We start from the raw sequence: 26,170 nt of genomic DNA on the forward strand, positions 1-26,170 counted from the left end.
TAATCTGGAAAATCAGGCATATATAATGGTCAGAAGAATGTGGCAGAAATGAAATTCAATATCAAAACAACAGAATTTTTTTTTTTTTGTAAATGTATACAAGTCAAGCAAAATGTACTGATAAAGAAATCTTGAACCTTAAAGGCTTCAATAATGTAGCAGTATTTCTAAATTGTTTTAGTGAAATGCTAAAGTTTATATACTAAAATAAGTTTGTGACAAAGAAATTACAATTTATGTCTTTACAAATATGTGTTATGAACTAAGAAGGGAGATCAGACATGAAATCATTTGAGTTTTTTATTTTTATTAAGTCTTACCTTAAAGCCAACAATGCATTCAGCATAAAATGTCTCTTTTCTGCAGAAAAAAAAGAGATTTAAATACACAACTCATAACTTTATCAATAAGCATATATGGTGCTGATATCAGATTGAATGATGTTTATATTTATAATAAAGCAAATAAAAGTATTACCAGCATTGAAGGGTCAGTGGTGATAATCCAACAGCTGACTCATGTCAGACTGGTGCTGTGTGTAGATGGCACACTTGCCTCTTGAAAGATTTCTCTGGGGAGTGGCATTCAGCACAACAACAGGGTTTTGATTCTCTCTACACTGCAGTGATGCAAATCTTGTCAGTTTTTTTATGAAGGAATCACACAACATATCTTAATGTAAAATTTTCTCTTACCAGAATTTTCTCATAAAATATAAATGTGATTTAAAGTCTAAACTGTTGATTTGAACATTTCACATTTGCACATGGTAACTATCAGGCAAGGACAGGGCTGAAACCTGGGCTTGGACACGGTACTGTAGCCGAGCACTCATGTCCAGTCTGTGGTTCCACCCAAACCCCTCCATTTCACTGGGACTTTAATTATTTTTCTTTTAATGCAACTAACTTGATATCTGGTGCAATAATAGACAACACGTTTTGCTGTGTGTGCCTCACAATGCCATGTATCATGTTCCACTGCACAGTTTATTCTGGAGATGCTATTTCTATGTTACTTTATAGTTATTTAAGCTACATTATCTACATTACAACATGTTTTGTTGTGTTTTATTTTGTTTTGTTTTGTCTTGTCTTGTTTTGCCATTGAGGTACAGCCTATAGAGTGTTAAATTATACCGGTTTTACACTGAAATTACAATTCCTTTGTTCTAAATACTCAGATTAATACTTTTGGAAAAAGTTGCACTTAAGATAAAATGTTTAATAATTTAATGGTGTTAACAAATCATATATGCTGCTGCAAACTCTGTGTACTCTGTATGCAGCAGTATTGCATAATTGAGTCATGTTTTTTTCTTAGTTTTTAGTTTTTTTGGAAGGGAAGGAGTGGCATATATGTTATACAGATTGAGCATAGTGTTTTTAGATGGCAGTTTGAAAACAGTGCATTCAGGGTGCCTGGTGGCTCAGTGGATAGTGCAGGCGCACCATTTACAGAGGCTGTGTCCTCACCACAGTGGCCCCAGGTTCAATTCCAGCCTCAAGCCTTTGCTGCATGTCATTCCCTCTCTCTTGCCATTTCACACTTGTGCTGTCCTATTGATTAAAGGCAAAAATATCTAAAAGAAAAGTCCATCCATACAAATGCAGCCTATTATTAACACCATAGGCTGCGTGTTGCAGTATTTTGTTTTTTTGAGCGGGGGGGTTGTTGTTGTGTTGTTATTGTTGTTGACATTTGAGAACATTTGAGAGGAGAAAAGGTTGCATCAGTATTGCTATGGGACATGAGAAAGTGGTATCAAGCCACCCTTTATTTTTACTGCTGTCATTGCAAAATATAAACTATTCCAGTGGATAGATTATTTGAAAAAAAAAAAAAAAAAGTTGGACAAGAGAGTCAGCAGAGACTTCAGCAGCTCTGATGAAGAGAAGTAGCAGTACTCAGAGGTCAAATCTGAGTTATATACTCTTACCTTACAGACACAGCCAGTTTTCATTAGGGTTTTATCACTTTATTTTCACTCCATAAATGTCAATTTTAGTGCTTCGTTGCTTTATAGGCGTGCAGTAACAAGTGCAAAACAAATGGGTCCATGCTCCATTTAATAACACGCCTTGAATTCAGCTCTTGCAACAGCCAACTTTGATTTGTATTTGCAGCATTTTGGTGAAGTAATGAACTACAGAGAAGAATAAAGGCCATGAGTTTAAAGGGAACATTTACTGTGGCTGATTGTGGTACAACTACCTACCACTGTATTAAAATTATTTTTATGGTTATTTTGTTTTGCAGTGTATTTTTCAGTAAAGAGACACAAAAAGAGTTAGTGATAAAGTTAAGCGCTAAAATCAAAGCCATCAAAGTGTGTGGTATTACTTATAATAAGTTTGCCTGCAGTGCAGTTTCTTCTGCCTCTGCTACAGACTTTTTGAGCTGAGCAGCTTGTGGAAAACTGAAACCAGAGACCTGGTAAAGTCATAAAGCTCTTTGAAACCCCAAATCTTGTGATTTGACTGTCAAATGCCCTTAAATTAATCCATAACACTTTCACCAACTATCTTTTCACCAGATCATCAGTGTCTTTTCCTTGTCCCAAATGAGTGTCATTAATTGTCTCTTCCTACTTTGCGTCTCCTCCATTGCTTCCTTGGGAGTGCAGACGGATCTCAGCATACTCATCCGTCTTGGAGGCCAGGCCTCTAACTTCCCCTTCCCCAAGCTTGTCCTGTGATTTGGCTTTGAGTTTGGTGAAGTCCACACTGGCATACTGGAGAAAGTCATCCTCCAGTACACTTTCTTCCTTTAGAAAGTCTGTATTGTTAAAAATTCCATCTACTTTTGAAGAATTTGCCACTCCGTCCTCTTTCAGAATGGCTTTATTGGCATAAGTCTCATCCACATTTGAAGAGTTTGTCTACAGGAATAAAAAAAAGAGATTTGCTTCAGTAATGGAGTGCTTCACAGATGATTTTTTTGTAGGCTGACACAGAAGTTAGTGTCACCCTGTTTAGTCAAAAAAACCTATGGCATTTTGCCATTGGACTTGTGGCTACTGTAGAAAAAAACTCATTGTTGGCAACCATTAATGACACTTTCACATTTTGTTTAGCGAGATGATCTGCACAAATGAACACATATGATACTATGGTGGGGTTTTTTGATTATCATTTTTTAAGGCAGACTGTGTAATATGATTTTTTTAAAAGATTATATTTTGACATTTTTAATAACATATTTTATGACACTTACATCATACTGAAAATGTATTCATGACACAGTTTTTTTATAGCATTGATGACATATACTGTATTAGGAATTTTTGACTGGACACATAAATGACACTCAACATTCTTATTTAATTGCAGGTTTCAAAGTAAAAAGTTTTATTTATACTTATATTCAGTGCTGGCTTGCTGGTCACGTGACACTTTCTGTTTTAGTGTATCTTTAAGCATTTACATCACTGCATATACAGGTGTGTGAAAAGATGTAAACTCACCCCCTGAGTAACCAAAAAGTTGGACTTGTCCACCATCCCCTTATCAGATGACAGGCTGCCTTTTGTTTTCCTACGAAAATCAAAAAAAACAACTGTTTCATGTGCTGTAATTTATCAGTAATTTATTAATATCTTTTTTGAGAGTCTGTCATCTCATGGTCATATTTAGAGATGTTCTGGGGCAGCCATAGTTGCCCAGTGAAAGTGAGTGTCAGCCCGGTCACCATCCAAGTCACACCTCTGACGACAACCTCAAAGTGTTTTCCTGTCTCATTTTAAAACCAATTACCGAAAGCTTCTGTTAACAATACTACAATAGGGTGTCAGCTTATGTCTTATTGGATGTTGTCATGTACTTACCTGCAAAAGATCAGAAGCAGCGGGACACACACCAGCAGCATCCCCAGTGCTCCAATTGCAGAGCCGATCATAACAGATGAAGCATGGAGCCCTGAAAAGTCCCACCAAATCATATCAGTTCGTAAAACCCAAGAGAGACAGATCATGCAGGAGAAAAGTTAATGTGATTAATGTGATGTGATTGCAGCATCCTGCAAATTTCTCTACCTTGCTGAGTTTTGCTGGAGCAAACATTGAATGCAAAACTATCAGAGCCCAGTGAGTTGATGCTGACGCAGACCAGAGAGGGCATGTCATCTTCCAGATGGTACAGGGTGATGACACTCCTCATGCCAACGCTTCCTAGGGGAACTTCCCTGATTGGGACAACAGCAGAGTGATTGACAGGCTCCTTGGCCAATTCCCAAACAAGGGAGGGAGGCGGGTTCCCCTGGCTGTCACAGGTACATTGAATCAGGGATGGAACCTGGACACAGCGGGAAGAAGGCAAGATCTCTGGAGCAACTGAGACAGAGAGAGAAGGTAAATGTGTATTTTTGCATGCTTGTTCAAACTTGTTGGGGAAAAAATTAAATGATCAGAGATAAAGAGATGAGAAAAATAAACTCACATGTGACATCAATACTGACAGGCTCTGAGTTTTCAGCTCCGTGGACGTTTAGAGCTTCACAGTAATACTGATCCTCTGAGAGTTTTATTCCATTGAAGGTGAAGTCTCGCTCACAGCCCACCATCTCCGCTTCTCTTCCAGCCACTCTGAACCAGGTGACGTTAACAGCTGCTGGATTGGCGATGGTTGAGCAGGTCAGAGTTACAGAGCTGCCATCGAGCACTGGACCAGAGGGGTCAACCAACACCGAGGTATTTTTCGGGGGATCTGAAAAACACAGCTTTTCTGTTAGTCATGTGTCCACGCCTAAGGTTACTGCTAATTTGTTAGAATGCAAAATAACTTCTAATGATTATAATAGTATTCAAATTTTTCTTTCCGGGAGGATTTTGGAGGGACTTGCTTTGACGGTAGAGGCAGATATACAATAAAACAAAAATAATGAGATATGGTGAAAATAATCTAACATCTCTTGCAACAGATTTATCAATCTAGATTGCTTTGGTGTGAGTTGCCAAGTGTTCGAGATATCGGCTGTAGAGATGTCTCCCTTCTCTCCAAAAACTCAACAGTGATGTCTCAGCCAAAAATCATGAGCTGGTTACTAAAGATAATCCACAGACCTGGCTGTGAGCAGTTTCATGTTGGAAATATTTTCTATTTCTAAACTATACCCATCAACTGTATCATCACACATAAGGAAGCACACATTGGATAAAAGCCTTGTGCTTGTGAAAGTGCGACACATAGACATCAATGCTGTCTTCCTCAGCTGAGCTGTCATGTTAACTAGCTCAGTGGTGTAAGGTGAGCTAGAAGTGGATGGGCCATGTTCATTCTTTGAACACAGGAAACACCCACTTTGGATGTTTACTCTCAGAGTTTTTACTATGGAAAACAAACTTACACTCGATGTCCAGCTGAATCTGCGCTGAAGTTTCCTCCCCGAGCTCACTTTTTGCTGCACAGTGGTAGTCACCATTATGACTCGGGTCCACGTCATTTATTACCAGTCTAGATCCAAGCTCATTATCCTCTTCATTGTCTTTGTACCAGGTGTAGTTGGTCACAGGTGGATTGGCACGACTCCTGCAGAGCAGAGTAACAGAGCTGCCCTCCAGTATCGGACCATCAGGGTCCACGATTACACTGGTTTCCTTTGGAGGAACTGGAAAAATAAAAATAAGTATGAATTCAATCCATGTTGCTGGTCGTTATTTGTCATGGGTATTTCTGTGTCACTCTGACTTACACTGTACGTCTATCTGAGTGATGGATGAGTTCTGAGATCCGTAGCTGTTACTGGCTTTGCAGAAAAATCTGCTGTCCACCTCTGAGACCGTAGTTGAAAGCCTGTTCTTAAAACCCACAGCTGTCACCTGATCTCCATCCACTTTGAACCAGGTGTAGCTGTCCACAGCTGGATTGGCGTTGGCCTTGCAGGTCAGAGTCACCAAGCTGCCCTCTTTGACAGGGCCAGAGTCGCTGACTGATGTGTTGTTTGGAGGATCTTGAAGAGATTTTCGAAAATCCAGTGAGCTCTAGAGGTGGAGGTAGGCTGATTTTGTTAACCTATGGACAGAGCCAGGCTAGTAGTTTCCATCTGTTACCAGTCTTTGTGCTAAGCAAAGTTTACCAGCTGGTAGCTGTAGCTTCATATTTAACAGACAAATGAGAGATCGGTACCGATCTTCACATATAGCTCTTGGCAATGACAAACTGTCAAGACTTATGATAAAATACACCCAATTATATCAACATTTTTGTAATAATTAATGTCTTCTCTTAATCTTTATTATTTACCTAGATTTTATCTTTCTACCTAGACTGTTCATATTATATTTAAAGTGACCCATATATGAGATCAATGTGAACAGATCTCCACCCTGAAGCGCCTCACATGAACCTATAACATCACACACAGAAAAACAATAGAAACATCGTATTTTTGAAGCAGGCCACTCTGACAGCATTGTTAAGGCATGTTGGCAAACTGTCACTATCAGATAAAGTTTGGCAGTCAGGTTACTGCAGCAGCGGTACGGCTTTGGCAGACTTCTGTTGTATCAATGGACCGTACTGTCCTGTCTGGTGAGATATCTGTACTTGGGCTGTTAAGTTTGATGTGGAAAAACACAAATAAATGCAAATATGACCATTTTCAGAGCGATCGCATGGCCAGTTATTGGATATGTATCTGATTTAGGACCACATATGAAAGTGGTCATGATAAGTTTGGATAAAAATTAATTAAATTAATTTAAATTAATTAATTAAAATAAAAATTAAATTTCTGTCAACACTACCGTGAAAGAATCAGATCAGATTTGAATGTAGCCAATGAGATGATATGATATGAAACAACACCTGATACAATAACAATGACAACACACGGAAAATGCCAGGAGCATACTCACAAAGAACACGGAGGGTCAAACTTTTCTCATACAGAAGGTCGCTGTTACCGGCTTGTCGGTTGTAGAGAGCGGCACATGATAACCTCTGTCCATGGTGGAGGTAAGAAGCGGTGAAGTTCATCACAGAGGTTACAGATTCAGTTTCCATGTTCTCCTCAATGTCACCTATAGTGGGGGTCCACGTCAGAGCTGGTGGAAGAACGGGACAGGGAGATACAGCCGTGCAGTTCAGCCTCACTGGAGTCCCTTCTTTCACCTCCAGCGAGGATGGAGTTATGGTAGGTTTGGGCAGTGGATCTGAGGAGTCAAAACAAAGAGGAAATGGCAAGTGGGATACCAAAAGATGTGGGTTTAAATGTGCAAGAATAGCAGCACATGACACTAACTTCTAGTGGAGATCACAACACGCTGGCTAAAGCTGTACCTCAGAGCGCTGTTACAATGCAGTCTGAAATAATAAATATCAAAATGGTTTGATGGCAGATTATTGAAGATGGTAGTGCAGTCTTTCTCACGCAGGCTCCCTGTTAGGTTGCCTTGCTGGACGTTTAAGCTACCAGTGAGGCTGGAATCAAAAACCGGTGTTTGACTCCAGCCTCTTTTCCAAATAGCTTTACAGGAATCATCCAGGTGTTGTTCCCAGCCTGTGAGCAAGCTGAAAGTGCAGGGGATCAGCACACAGGATCCACGAAGTCCACTGATTGCCACAGGCATTAATGCTTCCCATTGTTGGCATAAAATCCCTGAGATAAAACAAAAGAAACAGAAGAAATATCAGCCAATGTAAATTAAGCATTCCAACAATTCGCAAATGTCAAAAAGTTAACAATATTAAACTAAATCATCACAAAAAATAACAGCAGATATTGTAAACATTTGTAAGACATCCATAAAACATTTAAAAGTTGTAAGCCTACCTTGAAGCAGACAACATATGAAGAACACCTTTACAGCACCTGTCATACTTTTCCGTTGATGATCCTGCCAAAAGGTAACAGACACAAAAGAATCAAATAAATTAAATTTTCTGGCTAAAGGGTAACTTTGGTATTCTCTAACCTGGATCCTTTTCCCCCATATTTTTGTATCTAAGTAACTAATGGGAATAACAGTTTATAAAATTTGGATCAGTATTAAGCGAAACTGGCCGCAATTCAATCCTTAAGAGCAATTAAACAGTTTGTTTGCTCTGAAGCCAGAACAGATGAGAAACAACTGTTTTGAGGTGATTAAACGTAGACGCTTGTATCAATTTTCTCCTTTTAAGACCATACAAATGATCTTTGAAGTTATGACATTCCTTCTGATGATGAGGAGATAATGCTTTTGTAAAAATTAGTCTGACATCATCTCATCAAATTGAGGACAGAACTCAATACTTTTAGTTTTTTGCAATTGCTAAAACACAAAAAGCAAAAATTAGGCACAATTTTCACAACCTTTACTGCTGTCCCCAATCACTTGACTCAATTTGTTACCACTTTAGATTTCCTTATCATATTAGAACTCTGACTTTCCTTCTTTACACTCTGATGTCAATTTCACATCACCTTGTTGTCAAAACACAACACACAATTTTTCAGGTTTGCACACACTTTTCACATAAAATCTCAAAGCATCAATCCACAACACACAAATATTCAAATCTCTAAACTTTCAGGTCTGGTGAGCAATTTGCAATCAAGGCCTGCAGCATAAAAGGAGGCTTGACCCTCTGTTTTGTTTGATGAGCAATGGAGAACAGAGACAACAGTCAGAGAAGGAGAGGGGTACGAATGAGAGGAGGAGGAGGATGAGGAGGAATAGGAAGAGGAGGAAGAGGTGGAAGGTGTATGAAAGGAACCCACAGAGCCAGGTCCCACTGCTTCAATCCATGGAGGAGGCTTGTGGAGATGTGGGCTTTGAGGCCTGTCAGGGCTTCATGCGGCACTCTAGGCGGTTCTTTCAGCGCTGTTTGGACCAGGAGGACATCGCCTGCGATGTTGATGAGGCCCTCTGGCCAGACAGAAACTGGAGGCATGATGCCCCATGATGCTTATGGTTATGGATGGGGGGGGGGGGGGGGGGGGCGTTTAAAAATAAAATGTTTTGTCTGAAAATTTGTGTGGTGTTTTATGTTTGTCTATGAGAGAAGTGGGCATTGTCATTGATTCAGTGTGTTCCATTTCTATAATTGTGTTTTCAATTTTGCTCTTCAGTGTTCTGTACATGCTTGGTAGTGTTCAGCCAAAAGCTTAGTTGTGTTTATTCAATGAATGGTATGTGTGTGTCATGTGAAAATATGGCTGTGTTTACCAAATGAAAACACCAGTTCCATTTTGTGAACACGTTGTTTTGCAAAGGGATGCCAGGGTTTAGCAATTTGTGTGTGATGTTTGGAGTTTTGTGTGTGCAGTTTTGAAAAAAACGTAAAGTTTTGAAAAACGTGATTTAGCAATCGAAAAAAACTGTAATAGCATTGTGGCTAGAATCCTGAAATGTAACAGCAAACTCACTAAAGCTATGAAAAAAAAGGTACAGCGTAATGAGCCAGCGTTACCATCATGTTCTGTACAGATAAGTCATAAACACTGACAGAAAGTGATATTTGCATTTTGGAACATAAAACAGCAAACTTAACTGCAAACTAAAAACTACTCAGTCCACCACTAGGCATGATGGGAATGTGTCTGTCACTACAGTAAGCTGGCATCAGGCTGGAGGGAGATCCCTATGGGGCTAAATATTGTATGGGATGCTCGCACATTAGCTTGTATTACAAAGTGAAGATTGTGGTATGATACGGTGCTGAAGAAACAATATCTATAAATTACCCGCGATAGTACTGTTGTAGCATGAACAAGTAAGTTTTCAAACATCTTTTCAGTGGTTATGTCTTTAAATGCACAGCTGAGAGGTTAAGCAGTCTATTTACATGATATGATGGAGTTCCATTTAGGGCTGGAAAAAAAAAGAGGTTACCTTTTCACATTTGTAGTATGACTAACCAGAGTATGAGAGAATAAATCCAGTAAATCCACATAATACTTTGACGATTTGACACATAAAACAAAATATTATTACTTAGCAGTTCCTTTCTGTCAGTTTAATTTTTGTTGCTGAAAGTAATTACTTGTTTCAAGCTTTTAACAGTGAAGCACTAGTTTGCTAGTATCAATTCCACAGTGGAATACGATTTCTTTTAAAGAACTATAAAGAATGCATAATTGCATGTAGGAAAACAAGTTTTGCAGTAAAATTTAACAGGATGTCAAAAGTTGTACAACATTGTTCTTCTTTATTCATCATTGCATCAAACTGTAGTGCATTTTAAAGTGTATTTGCTTCCCTCCACTGTCACTTTGATATATGAGATACATAACACAAACATAATGTTTTACTCTGGGATGAAATGTTTTGCATACACTTGTATGCAAAACTGTAGTCTGGAAAGGCAGGCAGCTATGACGGTGTTGAGATGAAATATAAAATGAAAACAACAGATAAAATTCAGCATAAATGTATGTAAGTCTGGCAAATGGGTACTAATACAGAAACTGTGAACATTAATTAAGACTTAACTAATGTAGCAGGATTTTTTAAATTGTAAGTGAACTGCTTAAGTTGATGTACTTAAGTAAGTTTGTGACAAAGACATAATTTATTTCTGTACAAATCTACATTATGAACTAACAAAATAAAATCAGACACAGTCATCTGAGTTTTCTGAAAATTCAGTCTTACCTTCAATACTTTCAGTCTTACCTCATATACTGTAACTGGTCTCACTGCTAAAAAAAGGGAAATAATGTTCTTCCCTCCACTGTTACCTCAATAAATGAGGAAGCAGAAATGAAATATAATTATTTATTATTTGTTCATTATTGTGAAATGTTTAATATATGTATGCATAACCATAATCTAGAAAGTTAGGCAGCCATAACAGTCAAAATGATGTTGCAGAGATGAAGTATAGCATATACACTCTAAATGAAATTTAGGGTAAAAGTACACACATCAAGCACATGAGTACTGATAAAGAAACCTTAACCATTTTAACTTAATTACGACTGAACAAGTACATCTAAGTTGTTTAAGGAAACAGTTTTATTTGATGCACTTTGGTGAGTGTGTGACAAAGAAATAATCATTTGTTTATGTACAAAACCACATTATGAACCAACCAGATAAATCAGATATGGAATCATTTGAGTTTCCTGAAAATTAAATCTTACCTCACAGCCAACAATGATGTTCAGTAGGTGATTTCTTTATTGTCTGGGGAAAAAATAACATATCTGAGATTTAAATAAACAAATCCTCCCTTAATCATTAAGTATTAATTTGTGTTTTATAGGTGCAATTTAAGATTTTACAAGTTTTAAGGGGGCAGTGGAAATAATTTTATGAAACTTACCTGGGGCGAGGCTCAGAAGATAACAAGACAAAAAATTAGATGAATGGCGTCAGATCGTTGAAGCCTTGTTTCCCACTTAGGAAGAAGAGGACTAAGTAAGCGGCAATACTCCAACAACTGAGTCAGGTCAGACTGGTGACGTGTTGATGGCACACTTTACTTTTGAAAGATGTATCTGGGAAGTGGCGTTCAGCACAATAGGGTTTTGAATGACTCGTCATTTCCTGAAGAAATCACACGTTTAAATGTCAGTTTTTCTGTGATCAGAATTTTCTAACGAAATATAAATGTGATTTTAACAGTGAACTATTAATGTGTACATTTAAAAAGAGAAAAAGACACCTATATTTTTTCAGATAAATATTCACTTTCATCAAAACATTTTGTGATTTGACAAGTAAAGAGGAAGTCAAGGAAAGACAAAGAGTGTGAACAGCATACAGAAGTGAGTCACATTCGGCTCTGAATGCAGTGTGCTTTACGATAATAAAACTACTTTTTATTTAGATGGAGTCTGGGGGACTTGACTATAGTAATTTTGAGGCTGTTTCTGTTAAAAGAAGAGAGATCTCACTCTAAACAAAAAAGGTCTGTCTCTATAGGGATCCTTTCCATAAATGTTATCAGACACCTAGAACAACAAAGTGAGGCAAAAACAAGCCATTTAATAATGGACCTGCATGAGGAATGTGAAGTTGGTTGCAAGGATTACATTGCAGTCTGTTTCACTGCTGCTGGTTGAAGCACTCCATCAATGTTGAACCAATTTCATGAATTGTTGCTCCCATTAGTCACTCAGACACAAAAACATGGGTCTCACCTCTAAGAAAGAGAAATAATTTGCTTCCCTCCACTGTCACTTTGATGAATGAGTACGCAAACATAAAGATGTTTTCTACCGAGATCAAATGTTTTGCATATGTATGCAAAACTGCATTCTGAAAAGTTCACCAGCTATAACTGACAGAACAGTTTTGCAGAGATGAAATATAAAAATATAAAATCAGTATAAATGAAAGGAAGTCTAACAAATGGGTACTAATTAGGAAACGCTGGACCTTAATTAAGACTTAACTGTCGTAGTAGTTTTAAACTGAACTTCTTAAGTTAATGTACTTAAGTTTGTGACAAAGAAATAAAATATTTCTTTCTGTACATACTAGATTAGGAACTAACAAGATATATCAGACACAGTCATTTGAGTTTTCAAAGTTTTTAAGTCTTACCTTACAGCAAAAAATGATGGTCAGCATACAATGTCTTTGTTTTCTGAGGATAAAAAGAACATATAAGATTCAAATACACAACTTCTAACTTGATCATAAAGTATATCTGATTACAGTGTTTTTTATTGATAAAGAAGCAAAAAAGGTTTTACCAGCATTGAAGGGTCAGTGGTAATAATCCAACAACTGAGTCACTTCAGACTGGTGGCTTGTGTTGATGGCAAACGTGGCTTTTGATAGATTTGACTGGGGAGTGGCGTTCAGCACAACAGCAGGGTTTTAATGTTCTCCTACACTGTAGTGACACGGTTATTTTCTGAAGAAATCACACGTGTAAATGTGAAATCTTCTTCAACTGAAGATTTATAATAAAATATAAATTTGATTTTAACAGTTAGCCGTTGATTTGCATATTCGACAAAAAAAAAGAAAAGAAATACTTATGTTTTTCTGCACACATAGTCACTGTTTCATCAGAACATGTTATTTGACAGATAAACAGATAAAGAGGAAATGAAGTGAACTGAGATTAATGTCAATTCATTTGGAGGAAAGGTAAACAGAAAGAGACTTGGATAAATCCATCTCATTAATCTCATTATTTTAAAAAATGATTGCTTAAATAGACAATCAAGTTGTTAATACAAATAGTACTGATATTCAACTGAATTTAGGTGAAAACAAATACTGTAGTACTTAAATCAGAATAATTTCCAGTGGGCATTGTGTGCTCTTTTTGGATCCCTTTCCAACCATCACATCCATGAGCTATTTTGAATTAGTAGAAAAACATAAGAAAAGATGAACAATGTAAAAATAGGTCAAGTGGACATTCGTTGCAAATTCGAAGACAATACCTCAAAGTCCTCTCTAGATATCGCATTAAACAGAATGGGAGTGACGGACGGACAACCTGAAAACACAAAGCCTCCAGCCAAGGCTATCACTGGCAGGGAGGCATAACAATTTGTATACCATCTTATTACTCTGGTTAAAACACTATTTAAAAGGAGAAACAGGGCACTCGTCACAGGACCAATGACTATGATTACTTCAGTGATTAAGTGTTGAAATATTGACAATTTGTATCTTTGGACTATAAGAAGCACCACTGGAAGAAACATTAACATTCTGCAAAACTTAACATGACAACATCGTAAATGAGCTACATATGAATCAATCAAGACCGCATGAATGACGGAAAAAAATGTAAGTGAATTTCCCAATCTTTTTTTTCTTCTTGCTATTGTTATCATTCAATGTTGCCTATAAAGATTTAAGTTTTTTTTTAAAAAAGAGAGCATATTAGAGCAAACTTTTTATGAATAAACATTTAATAGTGCATTCATAACAGAACAATCTATGCCTTCATTTATTTGCATATCAAACCCATATAAATTTCCAAATAATAACTTAACTCATGAAAATGTAATTTATGAAAACAAATAAACAGGATATGGACATAATAATGTAAACACCTGACAATAAAGAGCAATCCAACACAACACACAGCACAAATCAAGACAGTCTGATGAGGCTTATCTATGGGTTGTTATGTTGGACTGCATTATATTGTACAGTTGCTGCTATTATTGTGTCTGCCCCCTGTTTTAGTGCGTTGTAGTGTAGTGCACACCAGTCTTCCTGTAATGTTGGACTCTCACCAGCAGGGGGAGGTCACACTCAAAGAGTACAACCTCCCAGTAACAGACTCCCAGCATGCAGGCTGGTGCTTTAAGCTGTTTGTGGTGTGCAGCTGGTTCTGCTGCCACTCAAGCATCAAGTAACAGTTTCCTCCGCTCTGTTCAAGCACCTCAAACCACTGCACCTCCTCGTTTCACGCACTTTATCCACAGATTCTTGAGTCCAGGTACAGAATCAGCCCTTGAGGTGGATCTCAGCCAAACCAGCCCCTCAGACAAGGGGAGAAGACACACTGCGTTGTGTGCTCAGTAGCTTCACTCAAGGGTTTCACAGTCACATATGAAAGAGGTCAATAACGGCTGTGCTCATCTGTTGCTGTGACGATGACATCCATCCAAATCCGCATGGATACTGGATTAGTAGCCACCAGAAAGAAAAGACGATCGTATGTCTTCACACAAAATGTCAGAGTGGGCCGTGGAGACTGAAGAAAAGACAGACAGTAACAGTGTAATAAGTCACTTCTGACAGGACTCTCACCACAGAGACTTTGCATTCTCCCCACTGAAACCAAAAGGTTTAAAAAAAATCAGTAACTTTCATCAGAAACATAAAACTATAAACTAATAACTAAATATTATTGTTACAATAGTTAATTTGAAGCTTGTTAGTGCCGCATTCACAGTTCTGTCTTTGCTTTTCTGAGAAGAAGAAAAAGAAGAAGAACAGGCTGTTGCTGCTTTAGTTTAAAATAACAGTCTTTTCACTTAAAATGCTCCGGGCCAAATTCTGTTTTATAAACAAACTGCAGCAGATACTAATTCTTAGGCTGCATAAGTAGAGTAAATAGGGGTTTATCACAACTTGGATTAGCTCCCTAAAGTGAATACTAAGATCCTGTACTTAAAGCTCCATTGTGTAGGATTTAGGGGAATTTCTTTGGGAGAAATGGAAAATAATCTCCATAGCTGTGTTTTCATTTGTTTATAATCACTTGTAAATAAGAATTGTTGTGTTTTCATTACTTTAAAAGAGCCGTTTATATCTACATACAGTGTGGTCTACTATGTTGTTACAGTAGCCCAGAATGGACAAAACCAAACACTGGCTCTAGACAGGGATATTCACATTTTCATGTGGGCCACCTAGTTCTCCTACATGCTTGGCACATGAGAGGAGTTTCAGTAGGTTAAAATCTGTAACTGCGCTGCTGGATGCCACTTAATTCAATACAGTAGAGAGTAAATGTATTATTAAAATAATGTAAGAATAAACCATTACAGGTATAAGTCCCATGATCAAATTCCTTTAAAAGTAAACAGTTTAACATACTGTGAGTTTTAAAAGTAAAAGTACTCTTATTGATAAATATTATTTATATGATAAGTAAACAGATTGTTGACACATAATTTATAGATTTATCAATATGTAAGCAGCTGGTCGAGGTAAGGCTAGCTTAGGTAGTTTAGTCCAGTGGTTCTCAATCTATGGCTTTGGGCCACTTCAAAGGGTCACAAGACAACACTGTGGTGTTGTGAGATGATTTATTATGTAGGAAAAAAAGGGGGGAAAAAACATTTTGCTGCATGTGTATTTATTTTTGCAGGATTTTTTTTCTATGATATTGGATAATTTTACCTTTGGGCCTCAAACTGATATTTAACGAAACCATCCAACCAATGCCAAGCCAAAATGTCTTTTTGGTGAAACACTGGTTAATCAGTGTAGCAGGGCTGCAACTAACGATTACCCTGACAATCGATTAATCTGTCGATTATTTTTTAGATTAATCTATGAATCGGATTTAAAAAAAAAAGAATAAAAATAGAAATAACAATAAATAAGCATCTTTTTCTCCCAGCACTTTGTTCAGAAATAGATTATCATTGACAACAGTGCATAAACAGGCTGTTTCAACATCCACGAGCTGTTAACATCACATTCAATTACAAACAATAAACAACTACAAAATCAAACATGAAACAATTCAAACTACATGCTGACAGCTTTTACAACATACCGATACGTTTGCGTACTTTGAAACTGAACACACGTCGGTTTTTGTCGAGACTTACCTGCTGCTGGGCTGTCCTCCTCCTCCTCCTCCTCCTCCTCCTCACTTTGGCGTTTTAGATGCTGAATTATAACCGTCATTTATAACTGATCCATGTCCTGCTCCCGTGCCGTGCCGTGCTGTGTCACTTTTACATATTTTGCAGCTAACGCGCTTCCTTGTTTTGCTAACGTGAAGCGCTGCCAAACTTTTGAAGTTGCCTCCGCCATGTCTCCTCTAAACACCGGCTTCCGTTGCGCCTGTTCAGTCCGCCATGTTGGACAGCTAACTACGGAAGCCTCACTTGGACAAACGTGTGTTTTATCATGTTTTATACATTGATGTATTATAAGAAAGTCTAAACCCTGCCACAAACTAGTCAAACTGGTCAAACTAGCTACCTCTGCGGAGGCAGAGGAAGGACGAAGAATATAAGACTACCCGTTTGTATATTTTGCATGAATTATTATTGTTATGCCTCTTTGGTGTAAATAAAGTTTTGAAAAAAAAGAACTTGCCACTGGCGGAGACAGAGGAAGAAGAAGACTGAAATATAGACTATGTTCATGTGTTTATAAATATAGTGCAGTTTATAACTGATTTGAAGTTATTTTAAATGCAGAGTAAGCTACCTGTCTAATGCAGGTGATTCATTGTGTTCTCTAAAATGTCTAAATTGAATAAAAATAAATCAAAATCAGCCCAACAGCGTAACTGCAGTTAGAATATGCAGACTTCTGGTTTAAAACATTAAATTTGAAAATATCAGAAATGGATTCAACATCTTCAATAACCTCCAAAAGCACCCATAAAATGTCAGAATTAGACAAGCAGTTGCTGATGTACTGTCAATATATATAATTAATATAATATTTTATATATCTTTCTATATAATTATAAGCAATTCTTATTATTACATAATTGTTGTGAAACTCCTCACTTGCACATCCCCTCACATCTTTTTAATCACAAGATGTTTTCATCTATCAATAATCAGTATATTCTATGCACATTTTGCTTTTGCTTCATTTTTTCCTGAGACAATTTCTCTTAGCATGGACACCGATTTTCAAACATTATTTCTCCCCACATTAATATTCACGGTTAAGGTAAGGAAATCTTTATTATCCCAGAGGGGCAATTCGTTTTGCAGCCAACACTTTAAACACAACAAGGAGGCACGGATCAGGTACTGACGCACCTGTCTGTCCAAGTGAGGCTGCCACAGGTAGCTGTCCAAGATGGCGGACTGCCTGCGCATGCTCAGAATAGATCGGGTACTGACACCCACCTCAGTTCCTGTCTGCATGTGATGTAAACAGTCCCGCTACACAGTAAGTGACACAACGAATCAATACTTTTATTCGTTGCCAACGTTTTTAATAATCAATTATCATCAATCGGATTATGAAATTGTTAGTTGCGGTCCTAATCAAATTGTTTCCCTGCAGATTCAAAGTCCAGATATTTGACCCTCGGCAGGGTGAAACACTCGACAGACTTTGATAGATTTTTCAGAGTCAGTTGGTGTTTTAATGTCTGAGAACTCACAGAAGTGGCTGTTCGTAGATGGTCGAGGTAAACTTCTTCTATGGCCTGGAAGTAGATGACTCCCTTCAGCTTCCTCTCATCACAGTCTGCAGCACAAGAAAAAAAACAATGTAACTTATACCCTTCAGGACATAATGGATCTATTCAAGTCAGCAATGTTATTACTACTCTGCAAATGTATTATGCATTTAAAAATGATTTATCATTATCTGAAGTCTTCTTTCTTATGACTGCATGAAGTAGTTGCACGTAAAAAGTAACTGTGACACACATTCATTCAAACAGTCAGTGATTATGCGCACACACCACTCTCCCAGCCAGTCTAACCTGTGTAGTAGGCTAGTCGTCTGTGATCCATGTCAAAGAGGAACCATCTCTTCTTCCAGGTCTTGACCTTTCCCCCTCGTTTGGTCAGGAAGCCTGCACAGCGTCGAGATGTCAGCCTCAAGTCCGTGCACCCGGACACTCCGTGACCCAGAGACTCCACGTGGGCTCGGAGGTCAAAGTTGGGTGAGAGGAAGAGGGGCAGGTTTCGCTGCTGGAGGGCCCGCTATGATCAGATGATAAAAATTAGATTGTATGCGATCCTGACACTGGGCATTTCTGTGTGGACTCAAGTTTTGTTGAGCTTTTCCTGCACATATATTTAAATGCATAACTGCTTTACCTTTTTGGAGTCCCACCCTCTTTATAGATATCGCTTAAACGATCACCATGAGCAGACAGTGTCAAAATCTTACACATTTGATCAAATATTTCTGATACTGTTCTTAAATAATGCCTTACCATTCACATGGCTTAAAGGTTCAAACACACAAGAAGAACATTTTGACTTCATAGTTGCATTGTGGCTAATGCAGGACCTGATATTTAGCTATTTTTTGACAACTTGACTCAAATCCTGTGGCCAAGCCTCTACAGAAGCGTTCAGAATGGGGTTGTGTGTGTGTGGCATGTGTGGAGAGAGAGAAGGTGTGTCTGCACTTTTAGGGCAAGCAGGTGAAACTATGAATGTATCGGTGAATGTCCAGTGCGATCTGTCAGTGTCACGTTTTACACGATCTGATCAGCATTCAAACTTTTCAGAGAGCAGTCGATGGCTGATAGATCAGAGCATCCCTTTCTGTTTGATTTATAATCCTGGATCTTTCCTGACTGTGGCTCCTTAAAGCAGAGATGGCAGTGCGTATTACTTAATCATCAAAACGGAAACACTTCAACATTTTTTACACTAGATTTTTTTTTCTGAAATATTGTAATTACTATGCTATGGGCAAATACATAAGTCAGTGATAATGTAAATATGAAAGAGTAGTCAAGGTTTGGAAGTCAGCCAGTGTATATAAATATTTAAGTTGTACACCTCTGAATTGAAATTGTTTATCCCGCAGTTATTATTGTGACAGAATGCATTTCAGCCTTGACATGTAGCCTTTTTTTATCTATTAGTTGTAAAAGTAGCACAATGTAGGACAAGCTTCGTCTGCAGAGGCAACGTTAAAGTTAGATTTGTTACTATTTCAAATAGAAAACTAAAACTTCAACGGCACCAACAAGCTTCAAGTTATAAGAGCTGCAGTGTCCAAACAGCACTTGAGGGCAGCAGAAGAACATATAGACAACAAACTGAATAACTGTTGCCAACTGCTGCTATTATCTGTGCAAAGATGCTTATTATACATCATAAAGAGACACTCGTTTAAAATCTGCCTTTAGACGCAGCCCTGGTGATTGCTGAAGTCTTAGCGAGAAGCCAGTCTATGGCTTGTAACTTGGCAGGTTGCTCAACAAGATCATGACCATTTACTTGGAGTCTAAAGGTTGTGAGTTCAAGTCCTGGATGATGCAGAATAAACATGACAGAGAAGCATGATATCATGGATATTCTTAATTTAAGAAGTTTTAGATAGTTATGGTCCGGTCAGTTCTGCTGATGGACCTTCCTGTATTTCTCATGGTTCTTTCTCCTTTTCCTTTTCCTTTTTTCCGTCTTCCTCCTCCTTCTTCTTTCTTCTCAAAGGGCTCAGCCAAACTCCCTGCTGTGCATCCCCTATAATTATATCTTGCTTTATCAAAGTTTCTTGTTATTTTGCTATCCCTTTTGTGACTATAATACTGCAAATTTCCCCACTCTGGGACTAGTAAAGGATTATTGTTTCGCATCTCATCTTATGTTATCTTATGGTTGTCATTTCATACATACCTCTGGAGAGTTTGGGAGAGAACTGGCATGTAGCTGCTCTTTTTCTTCTGGCTTTGGCCTCTGTGGGGTCTCGGGCTCCAGTGGCTCTGTTTTGGGTGAGTTTAGCTCTTTCTGCCTTCTCTCCTCCAACAACAACCGCCGTCTCTCTTCCTGGATGCAAACATTTATCATTGACAATTTTCAGCAATCTTCCACATAATGTGGTTTCTGTGTAATTTATTTAGATAGACAATGGTGATACTGCTCTAAAAGAGCTGTATTTACAATGTTTTCCATGATAAGGGCATCCAAAAACAAAAGTAAGCAGAGATCAATACGTACCTCTGAACGACCCCCTCTCTAGTTTTAAACTCCACATAAACTTACAATCACGTGGTAATCTGCAATTCTGTGAACATGTATTACAAACATCCACACATCTGCTACTGTTTTCCTAGACCCACATGTGCGAGCTGAGTGGGTGTCAGTGAGCAGACAGCCGTGTCTAATGCAGTGTGTCGTGGGAGATTAGAGGTGTCAGCGAGTGTTTCCCACGGCAGGTGACTCACCCTCTCTCTGAGCAGCCGCTCTCTCTCCGCCTTGGCTTCCCTTAGTTTCTTCTCGATCTCCACAAGATCTAACAGAGATGGGCTGTGAGAGGAAGAGGAGTTAAATTCAGCAATCAGGATAATTGCATCTGCAAAATACAGTGAAGGTTGATACAAACAACCCTAGTATGTGTAGAAGGGTGCGAAATCCTCAAAAGCAAAAATCAGAAGCAGCAATGCCATTAAATCGTTTCTATAGATCATGCAATTAGAGTGCCGTCTTGCTCCTAAGGTACAAATATAGCAGTGAGATCAGTCCAAAACTCCATATTTAGCATGTTAACTGACTTTGCTTTAACAAAATAAAGCAGGTATTACAGTTATAACGCAGTATTATGAATGAAAACAAACAAAAGGTTTGAATTATCTTAAATCTCCATTTAGAAGTTTATGTGTCAGCTACCAATGAGGCTTGTCAAAGATGGGCACCCAAGATGAGTTTCACCAATACAGTATCCAACTAAATGTCTCCCCTTATTATATTAAACTATATTATTTATTTCTCTGCCAAAATTTGTAAAATTCCTGGAATCATTTTTGTGCTTGGTCTAATTTCATAGATTTGGCCCTCATTACTGTCCATAATTATAGCATTGTACATGCCTAGGTATGATCTGGGATTGTGTAATTCAAGCTAAAAAGACATCAAAAGGGGTGAGGCCCATAACCAATGACATGACCATACAAGTTTTTAAAAAACTCCTCAGCTCTTTGGAAGGGAAAGTGAAATGGGACAGTAAAATTATTACCTAAACTGTCCAATACTTCACCTGCTTTATCCCTCAAACTATTATTACCGACATTATGACATATGATTTTTATAGCGATGTTGCTGTAATCTTAACAGTTGAAAACAATGTTCATACAACCAGTGCTCACCAAAACTACAAAAATAAGAATCAATAATAAATAACCTGGAATGACCTTTCATGGTGACTGCACCTTAGATAAAAGTGATTGTTATTCTGAAAATAAAACCCCTCACACACTCTACATTTCTCCATCTTGTGAGTTAAGGTATGAACTATAAAGAAGTCTGCATGTAAATTCTAAAGAAGTAAAAGCACATGAAAAAGCCACTCTTCATTTCTGTCCTCAAAGAAGTGCTCATCAAACGCTGTAGAGTAGCTGACCTGGCAGCACGGGAGCTTGTTGTGCTGTTGCAGGGAGCGAGAAACCCGCCACCGTTACTTGTCCCAGGTCTGTGCACGCTGTTGTGCCCATTGCTGAGCCGATGGGAGGGGAGGGGGGAAGTAAAGGCCTCGGGGTTCTGGCTGTCTGGAAGCGTCCTCACCAACCCTGAAGGAGCGAGGAGAAAAAAAAGACACGGGAGAACAACATGTACCCGTCAGCACCGATAGTGCATCAAGATTATGAATCACATGTAATATTGTAATATTACATCATTTGAATGTTAAATGTTCAGATGGCAAAAGTGAGGCATATTGTAAATTACTGAGATTAAGGACAAAAACAAAAACGAGCCATACGAATTATCAATAAAACGGATTATTATGTTCTATGTTTGTGTGTGTGTGTGTGTGTGTGTGTGTGTGTGTGTGTAAGAAATAGACACTACTGAGGAGATTCAGTATATACACTCTTCTCTGTCCCATCCGGTCTATACAGGTAATTCCTGCTTTCCACTAACCAAAAAACAACAACCTGCCGACTCTACTGACACACCTTTGATTTGACTAAAAGGGAGGGAACTGAACAAACAGGCAAAATGAAGACATAAGTGCAGAGAGAGAGCGTTTATTGTTCGGTATCACGGTGCTCTCCGCTTAAGCAATCAAGAGCACAATAGAGAGGAGAAAAATAGGGGCTGGTATAACAGCTCACCCTGTGCTGACAGCGGCCTGTCAGTGAGTTTGTTGTTGCGATGTGAGCTCCGTCTTCTGGGCAAACTGGCAGATTCTTTGCATGGCTCCTAAAAAAAAAATAAGTGTGAACAGCTCTACATTTCAACTTCATCTTTTGTAAACTGCAGCTAAAAACAGAAGGTTATGAAACAACTGTCATCACTTTAATAAGTCATTTTAATAATCAATTATTATTTTGATAATGATTAATAATGTAAGCCTTTTTTTAAGCCTTTATACCAAAAATTCAGAGCTTAATGGTGAATATTTGAGTGGGGTTTTTTTTTTGCTTTCTGTGACATTAAACTAAGTATCTTTGAGGTTTGGACAAAACAAGACATTTTAAAGGAATACTTCCCCCTCAAAAAGATTATTTGTATATCAGTTAATCAACATGTGCTGCCCTGAATTTGTGAACAAACCTTTGCTTTTCTTACGTGTCCACAGTGAACAAAGAATCCAAAAACTGAGAAAAATTTTGATAATGTGAAGTTAAAGGGGGTCACATGTAACAACAGCGAAACTATATAACATCCCTTCACCAAACAAGGAGTTCTGCCGTTACTCACTCACACTTGTTGCTTACTGGCAAATGAACCAGCAGGACGGCAGTATTTCAGTTGAAAGCACAAGTAAAATTCAAATGCACATTTGCTCAGGCATGCTACTCATGTGCACACCTGTTTTAGCAAAAATGCTTGTGTTTGGGAGGTACTGAGTATATAACTAGATAAATGAGACTGGGATTATACATCCTGAGTAGTGTTACAGTTTGTAGACTGATGTTTTGATAATGTTTTGTTGTTGTACACCCCCACCCCCAATGTTGGCGCCCATTTACTTCAATTCATAAGAATTTTCTCAATTTTTTGGATTCTACGTTCACTGTGAAGGTATGTAAGAAAGCAAAGCTGTCGTCACAAATTCAAGGTAACTCAGGGTGAGTGGTTAACGTAGAAATAACTATTTGGAGGGTGAAGTATTCCTTTAAGAGGTCACCTTGGACTATGTAAAGTTGTGATGGACATTTTCTAACATTTTATTGACTAAAAGATTGATCAAAGGCAGTTTAATCAATAACCAAAATGACTGTCAGATGTAAACACATGCTGTATCCATGGGGACAAGGTGCATACCTGAGGAGGCTTGTGAACCGTCAGAGGGGATAGTGACATCATGCAGGGAGCTGAGCCAGTGATGGTGATGTTCGACCAATTGGTAAGCGGCTTCTTCTCTTTGAGAACCTATAGGACCAGATTCAGTTTCATTTGAAATACAGTAACGTATCTCCGATGAAAACAGGCTTCAAGGCACAAATATTAACAGTTTAAATGAACTGTAGTGGCAGGAAAGACAACAAACACTGTGACTGATGAGCACAACATCGTTCAACATACCACATCTGGCTGAGAATGAAAACTCCACTCCCAAGAGGGATCATAATGAGTTAAAAAATTATCATTGCCTCTCTATCTTTCCCTCTAACCCGCCCTCCCTGCTTGACTCACAAACACATGAGCAATTCAGTCGCCACATGGAGTCCACTGTTTAACCCTTATCTGTCTCTTTCAGTACTCTACACTAGTACATGATCCTCTGATCTTGTTTTCTTCTACATCTGTGTCTTATGCCCCTTTTTACAACATCCAACCAGATACATGTTGCCTAAATGATACAGGTAAATTTCTCTCAGGCACAATAAGCTTTCAGCATTAGAGTTTTACTATACATGTCTGAAGTGAACCATATCCTGCACACAGTCATGCTGTAGTCATACACACTTGGTCATGTTGTCTGACACTGTCTTGTCCCTCTCTCCTCCTCCGTACTGCCACTCCCTTCTGCCCTCCCTCCAGCTGTTCCCATTCTCTCATTACGCAAGCTCATGAACTAAACTTTACTGACAAACACAATTTAAAACCTTAATAGATCAATTTATGTGCATTTTTGGCTTACCGGTTGTTCAAAGGATGTGAAACCTCTTTCAGGTTGCTTCTCTCCCTCTCACACATCCACGTTCACACACTCACATGTCTACGCACATTCACAAAGCAGCACCCTCCCTTACATTGCTTACTCCTCCCTCTATCCCTTTCCCTCCCTCCCTCCCTCCCTCCCTCTCTCTCTCCATGCCTGATTTTCCTTGTCCAGCTTTTGTCTCCACCTCATGTTAACTGGTGCTGTCATAAGTCTGATCAAAGGCAAAGCGCTGGCTGTGTGATAAAGTCACAGCACAGTTTAATTAGTGACTGAGTAAATCACATACTTTGGAGCTGCAAGTATTCATAATAAACACTGATAACACATGGCAGTGTGAGCCGACTAAGAGTCATGGGTGTTTTTGATCAAATCGAACTCAAGTCCAGTGAAAAACAAATTTACATTATGTTTTGAAGCTCTGCACTCTAAGACTAAAAGATCACTGTTCTGTAATCACCAGCTACAGCTACAGCTTAAGAAGGGTTAGATTTTAGATTACTTAAGACTTTTTTTTAATACTACTCCAAATGAAATTCAAGACCACTTTTACAACAGCCAGAGCTTATACTTACAAAATGATCAATTACTTAGGGTTAGGGGCAATTTTGCCCAAATGTTTATTGTCTCATGGTGGAGAATAGGATAAAAAAGACCTGGGAAATACCTGTTGTTTGTTGAAGAGTTTTCTTAGTGATTTTGTGTTTCTCACTCTGCATAAGAGATTCTACTTCCTTGATTCCCATTTTGCCAAGTTTAAAAAACATTTTGCATAAAATACACTGAGCCTCGTATGAATTGCTTTACACTGCTTTCATGCATGCAGCAAAATTTTGGTTTGACTATGTCATCCACGGTACAGTGAAAACTGTGTAGGAGACAGTGGACCCTCAACTCTGAGTTTACTGGCTTTAAATAAAATATAGGTGTAGTTAATGAGGTATTGTAAAAATATAAATTCGGACCCTTTTGAAAATGAAACAATGCATCTGAAAAGGCCTATCCTGTCAACAATATATTATCTCAACTATCACCAAATTTGTTTCATAGTGGGAATTTTTAAGGTCAAAATATGTACATAGATTTCATACTTCTGATCCGACATTCAAATAAACTAAGTAAACTATGGCGGACATAGGGGTTGATTTTATTCATAGCCATCATTTTCAGTAATATGCACAAGTGTCCTCAATTTTCTCAAAATTCAAATGTTGTTTCCAATCAAAGACATACTGATGACTGAACCACCAGAATTAAATGTAGCTCTGTTGTTGAGTCACAGTACTCATAAATCGCTCTTACTGTTTGAGTTGTGTGCACCAGGTCTCTCTTCTCTTTCCTCAGGGCATTCAGCTCCCTCTCCTTCTCCCTCTCCATCTCCTTCAGCTGTTTCTCCAGTTGCTGGACTCGATCCTGAAAATTCACAACATAATTCCCATCAGCGTGGACAGCCATATGTTTTCTTCTCCTTACAAGAAATGGCATATGATTCATCTGATTGGCCCGACTTGACCTAATCTTTTCATTATGTTGTGGTGTAACATCGGGAAAACATCCCTCATCTGTGAGCAAACGCAGAGCCCTGAGCTGAGCTGACTTTCTCAGTCGAGACACGATGCAAATCAAACATACATTTTGCAAGTTAATGAGAGGCACGAGAGAGAGACATGATTGCAGCACTGCTGACTCAAACACAATGGACTGATATTATATCAGCACAGACAGACACACAAACACACAAACAGACAGACAACACTGCAGCTGAGTCAACCACCACCCCTCTAACACAATCCCCCTCTTATTCCCTCACTCTGC

General features: G+C 38.4%; 2 protein-coding genes and 1 long non-coding RNA gene across 3 annotated transcripts in view; all 3 read right to left on the reverse strand.

Moving 5' to 3' along the window:
* Positions 1–1,971: 1,971 nt before the first annotated feature.
* On the reverse strand, positions 1,972–7,833 carry LOC121945627 (myelin-associated glycoprotein-like). The gene is made up of 10 exons (XM_042489911.1): positions 7,771–7,833; positions 7,240–7,596; positions 6,854–7,150; positions 5,689–5,946; positions 5,344–5,604; positions 4,437–4,703; positions 4,034–4,330; positions 3,827–3,917; positions 3,467–3,536; positions 1,972–2,881 (listed from the first exon to the last, which is right to left on the reverse strand). Exons 1-10 carry the CDS (start codon positions 7,814–7,816, stop codon positions 2,588–2,590), a joined length of 2,238 nt encoding a protein of 745 aa, XP_042345845.1. The 5' UTR covers positions 7,817–7,833; the 3' UTR covers positions 1,972–2,587.
* Positions 7,834–11,067: 3,234 nt separating this feature from the next.
* LOC121945963 lies at positions 11,068–12,538 on the reverse strand. Its single transcript, XR_006105984.1, has 3 exons — positions 12,476–12,538; positions 11,250–11,473; positions 11,068–11,110 (listed from the first exon to the last, which is right to left on the reverse strand). It is a non-coding gene; the product is annotated as an uncharacterized LOC121945963 (long non-coding RNA).
* A 1,255-nt stretch (positions 12,539–13,793) lies between these two features.
* Positions 13,794–26,170, reverse strand: part of phldb3 (pleckstrin homology-like domain, family B, member 3) — a 31,941-nt gene continuing 19,564 nt past the window's right edge. Inside the window, exons 8-16 of the mRNA XM_042490349.1 lie at positions 25,658–25,768; positions 23,515–23,622; positions 22,359–22,446; positions 21,647–21,812; positions 20,475–20,556; positions 19,927–20,076; positions 18,051–18,273; positions 17,724–17,809; positions 13,794–14,603 (exon numbers count right to left, since the gene is read on the reverse strand). Coding sequence (XP_042346283.1) covers positions 14,469–14,603; positions 17,724–17,809; positions 18,051–18,273; positions 19,927–20,076; positions 20,475–20,556; positions 21,647–21,812; positions 22,359–22,446; positions 23,515–23,622; positions 25,658–25,768 — 1,149 coding nt within the window. The 3' untranslated portion in view covers positions 13,794–14,468. The remainder of the gene's footprint in view (positions 14,604–17,723; positions 17,810–18,050; positions 18,274–19,926; positions 20,077–20,474; positions 20,557–21,646; positions 21,813–22,358; positions 22,447–23,514; positions 23,623–25,657; positions 25,769–26,170) is intronic.

Source organism: Plectropomus leopardus, chromosome 7, assembly GCF_008729295.1.
Source record: "Plectropomus leopardus isolate mb chromosome 7, YSFRI_Pleo_2.0, whole genome shotgun sequence".
Classification (NCBI taxonomy): Eukaryota; Metazoa; Chordata; class Actinopteri; order Perciformes; family Serranidae; genus Plectropomus; species Plectropomus leopardus.

Coding starts and splice junctions, on each gene's coding strand:
- LOC121945627 (XM_042489911.1), bottom strand. CDS start 7,816: ATGACAGGTGCTGTAAAGGTGTTCTTCATATGTTGTCTGCTTCAAG. Junction 5,605..5,688: donor CACTCAGATAGACGTACAGT/GTAAGTCAGAGT, acceptor TTATTTTTCCAG/TTCCTCCAAAGGAAACCAGT. Junction 2,882..3,466: donor ACTTTTTGGTTACTCAGGGG/GTGAGTTTACAT, acceptor TTATTCCTGTAG/ACAAACTCTTCAAATGTGGA.